Source organism: Oratosquilla oratoria, chromosome 11 (genome assembly GCF_046742065.1).
Source record: "Oratosquilla oratoria isolate Oo_2021 chromosome 11, ASM4674206v1, whole genome shotgun sequence".
Classification (NCBI taxonomy): Eukaryota; Metazoa; Arthropoda; class Malacostraca; order Stomatopoda; family Squillidae; genus Oratosquilla; species Oratosquilla oratoria.
The window spans coordinates 19,703,074-19,707,582 of record NC_134787.1 but is presented as its reverse complement, the minus strand read 5'-3'; the positions used below and the strand labels follow the sequence as shown (position 1 = coordinate 19,707,582).

Here is a 4,509-nt window from a genome sequence, read left to right as displayed (position 1 = left end):
ATATATGTACGTATGCATATGTATATATACTGCAGACGGTTCTCTGACCCTGAGGAACACCCTTGCAATCCTCATTGAGGTCATGATCACCCATTTGGCAACCACTGTCCTCCAGTACCACTCCATCGTCATCTCGGTCGTCCTCTTGCTATCCCTCCTTCCCCCTTTGAATTATACACTTAGCCTACCAGTCTGCCCCTTCCCCTGCTTTCAGCATTTTCACCTTAAACCCACTCACCAAAGTTTTGTTACTCTCTTCACTCCTCTTTATAAATTTTTGTTTTTCCTTTCTCTCTCTCTTTTGTGAGTAAGAATGCTCTCTTTACCTCCGTCCATCCACCTCCTTCTTGGTCTTCCTCACGATTTCACTCCATCCACTCATGTCCTCCACACTTTTTTTTCCTAGTCTTTCTTTTCTCATTCTTTCCATGTGCTCATACCATATCAACACTTACTGATCTACCTTGTTTGAGAAAAACAATACGAAGGTAGTATTATAAGAGAAACGAGTTCAGCTCAGGTACAGTGAAGTTATCAAAAACATTCAGAATAAAACCATACCAATATGTGTGTGTGTGTGTGTGTGTGTGTGTGTGTGTGTGTGTGTGTGTGTGTGTGTGTGTGTGTGTGTGTGTGTGTGTGCGTTATCATTTAGTACTCACCTCTCCTTATGCTCGGGGATAGGACTCCGGATGATAATGGAATTGAGGCGCTGGAAGGTATTGAGGCGCTGAAGGCGCCCCAGCTTGAGGTTTTGCAACACCATCTTCGCGAAGTGTCCGTCAACACCACCGAAGAGACAAGGTCCTCCTTGGCACGATGTCGCCCAAAAAAAGTTGGGAGACTCTTAACGTTGGCACCAAGGACCTAACGTTTGAAGGCAAACGTTTGGTTTGTCTTTTTAAAGCTGTACCGAACAATGTGGCCTACAGACGTATCGATTTATGTGATCGTCTTCCTTTCTTTTTGTCTTCGTCTTCGAGATATGGTCTGGGTTTCTGCGACTGGTGTTTCGTCCTGGGTAGGGCGTCGGTGGTGCTTGGTGTCGTGCAGGTGCCACAACCTGTAGCCGCAACCTTAGGTGTCAGAGCGGCAGTCGAGGTTGGCACAGTGACGCCAACACCGAAGTGAATCGATGGAGTGCCACTTGTTGCTTCCGGTGCCACCTTCTCGCACACAAGATGTCGATGTTGGCACTGTTGTCAGACCAGTGAACGGGGAGATATGAGTCCCTTGGGAACACCCACGTCCTCTCCCCTTTCTCTCCTTCCTCAGATCCTCCTCCTCACAGAGGTTCCTTCCCTTTTCCTTAGATCTTCTGTTTCTTCTTCGTGAAATCAAAATTTCTGAAAGAGCCACGAGATCTTCCGGTCTTCAGGTAATTTGTACTTCGTAATGCTCTAATGCTATAATCCTAATTTCTAGATACTCAAATACAATAGATAAATTACAAATAGATAAATATATATATATATGTGTGTATACTAAAAATTTGTAACGAATAAATATTAATGTAAATACGTATAAATATATGACTTAGGTTGACAATTTTAAGGCGAGTTGAATACTTTAGTGATTGAAATTTTTTGAGCTGATGGGGGAAGGTATAATGCCTTATTCAATTTTTATATGCGCATTTCACGCGTAAACCATGATGAAGCTCAAATGGTTTTGTTTTGGTTCTTCACGCCCAAGTGAAGACACGAAGAATCTCATTGAAATTTTGTATTTTTGAGTTCTTCTGTCGAGACGCGTTCGTTTTTCGTTTTGGGTTTTTTTTGAGTTTTTAGTCTTGGCTTCTTCTTTCTTGGACGTAAATTAAAGCTTCATTGTCCTCATGGCTGAGATAGTGGTGATGATGGTGGTGAGATGGGATCGCCAGAGGAAGAAGTGATGACCGATGGTAGATAGTAATGGAAGGGCGAGGACGTCGAAAAGGAATGACAACGGTGGGGATTGTTGACGACAAAATTGATGGCGGTGATAACGGTGGGTAGTGTTGACGATGACGGTGGTGATGGTGGTGATGGTGGTGGACGACACGAGACGCCAAACGTTTCGAGACAGGAAAACTGGTGTTGAACGTTTGAACACGAGAAACGTGGCTGGCGTAAACGTTCGTTTATTCTCTGAACGTCCAGGTAACGTCACCCAAGTGAGGGAACGATGACGACAACGATGACGTCATCACCAGTAGCTCTAGAACACTACTGAAGAACTTTGGCACGTTTTTATATTTTTTTCGTCCCTTTAGATGGGGTGCGGGGGGGTGGGCGGAGGTGGCGTTTTTCTATTCCCTCAAGCCACTTCTTCCAGAGTCTTCAACTTCCCCTGGGGGAACCACGAGAGATGAACGAGTGAGGCAACACAGGGTCTTGCAAGGTCCAGACGAGAATCACGGCGAAATCTTATCAAAGCTGTTTAGAATTCCCAGGAGCTTCTTCAGAGGTACAGAACTATAACGGACTGAGAACGGTGTGACCAATCTCTGCTGCTGTCTTTGAGTTCGAGTTCGACACGGGAGGAACTTTTAGTGTGTTGCCGAAGTATAAGGAGAAGAAGAAGAACGAGACTTCTTCTGGAAGGCCCTTCGAGACAAGAGACTTCCGGAGAGACTTATGCAGCAGAGATGAGACAAGAGTCCAAAAGGTTTCTCGAGAGTTTTCCGCACAGTTAAACCCGAACGAAAAAAATCAGAAGAAAAAATTTATCAAAAAAAGGGGGGAAGGAAAAAAATGAATGGTCACGGTTTCTTCGCTCGAGAGAGAGTCGCAAGAGTTCTGAAGAGCTGTGAGAGTTCCTTAAGAATTCTAAATAGTTTCACAATAAAGAGCTGTTGAGAGCCGCACGCGCCGAGAGAGAGCTGCCACCTGCGCTTGCCGCACCACCAAGACGGCAACTGACGACGCTGCTGAGTTCCGAGCGGCACTCGACCCAAGCCCGGTCGCCGGGAGGAGGAGGAGGAGGAGGAGGAGAAGGAGGTGGCACCGTGCCACTGGGATTCAGGGGGAGAGGGGTTTAAGGAGGCCAGGCGACAGGACTCTGGCGGAGGAGGAAGAGGAGGAAGAGGAGGAAGAGGGGAAGGTGGAGGAGGAAGAGGAGGAAGAGAAGGTGCTACTGTGCCACTGGGATGCAGGGGTGGAAGAGTAGTCCAGGTGATAGGACTTTGGTGGATGAAATGTGTGTGTGTGTGTGTGTGTGTGTGTGTGTGTGTGTGTGTGTGTGTGTGTGTGGGTGTGTGTGTGTGTGTGTGCGTGTGTGTGTGTATATGTATGTGCATGTGTGTGTGAAGGGAGGCATGGGCATGACAGGAAGATAATAAAAAAAAGAAAAAAAAAAGTAAAAAAGGAATGTTAGTAAAAATGTTCCCATTACGCCATACTTTAAAGACAAATTTTCTAACCACAACCACGCGACTTTATTCATCTCACAGGAACACGCGAGCCTAAAATGATCATTGGTTTTAACCCATTAAGCCCCACCCGCCCTGTAGTGCCCTCTTTACATCTTTAATTCTGGTGAACCCCAATAGACTTTATTCTGTTCATAGCTGAAGAAATCCTCTGGACTCTGAAGACTTAATGCCAACGCTTATCAGGGAGGAGGCCACTGTCGAGAGAGGTCATGGCCACGTGGGGGGGAGAGGGGGGAGAGGGGGAGAGCTAGAACGGGGGAGGGCAACGGGGTAGGGGAGAGGGGGCAGCGTTGTGGAATGAGGGGGGCATTCGTTCGGGAGAGGTCAAGAACATGAGGGAGAGGGGGGATAGGGGAGAGGGGGAACAGAGGAGAGGGGGAGGAGGAAGGGGAATGTGGGGAGGGGAATAGGGGAGAGGGGGAGGGGAACAGGGGAGAGGGGGAACAAAGGAGAGGGGGAGGGGGAAGGGGAATGTGGGAAGGGGAATAGGGGAGAAGGGGAGGGGAACAGGGGAGAGGGGGAGAGGGGGGAACAGGGGAGAGAGGGGAGGGGAACAGGGGAGAACGGAAGGGGAACGGGGGATGGGAGATGGGAACAGGGGAAAGGGAGGATGGGAACAAGGGAAAGGGGGGATGAGAACAGGGGGAGGGGGGATGGGAACAGAGGAAAGGGGGAGGGGGAGGGTTGGGAAATGAGGGAGTATTCATTTGGGAGGGGTCAATATCATGGTAAGGGATTCGGGAGAAGGGGGGAGAGGGGGAACGGGAGAGTGGGAGAGGGGGAGAGTTTGGGAAAGGGGGAGATGGTGGGAAAGGAGGAGAAGGGGGCCGGGGTAAGGGGGAGGGGGGCAGTGTTAGGGAATAAGGAAGGTATTCGTTAGGGGGGAGGGGGTGAATAGGGGGAGAGGGGGAGGGAGCAGGAGACAGCGTTGGGGGATTAAAGGGGGATATTTCTCCGGGAATGTGGGGGACTGAGACATTGTGTGTCGGGGGGAAGGGGTGGTGTCCATGAGAGAGAGAGAGAGAGAGAGAGAGAGAGAGAGAGAGAGAGAGAGAGAGAGAGAGAGAAAGCAATGGGCATCACTGACACGTCAC

The 4,509-nt window shown here is 49.0% G+C and overlaps 1 protein-coding gene across 3 annotated transcripts in view; it reads right to left on the bottom strand.

Annotated features, from left to right (window-relative positions):
• The window catches only part of Evi5 (ecotropic viral integration site 5), a 466,869-nt gene extending 465,710 nt beyond the window's left edge, over positions 1-1,159 (bottom strand). Inside the window, exon 1 of one of the 3 annotated variants that reach the window (XM_076192393.1) lies at positions 663-1,159. In XM_076192393.1, the coding sequence (XP_076048508.1) occupies positions 663-766 (104 nt within the window). In that variant the 5' untranslated portion in view covers positions 767-1,159. The remainder of the gene's footprint in view (positions 1-662) is intronic. The other 2 variants (XM_076192387.1, XM_076192388.1) reach the window with 2 other exon arrangements.
• Positions 1,160-4,509: the final 3,350 nt, after the last annotated feature.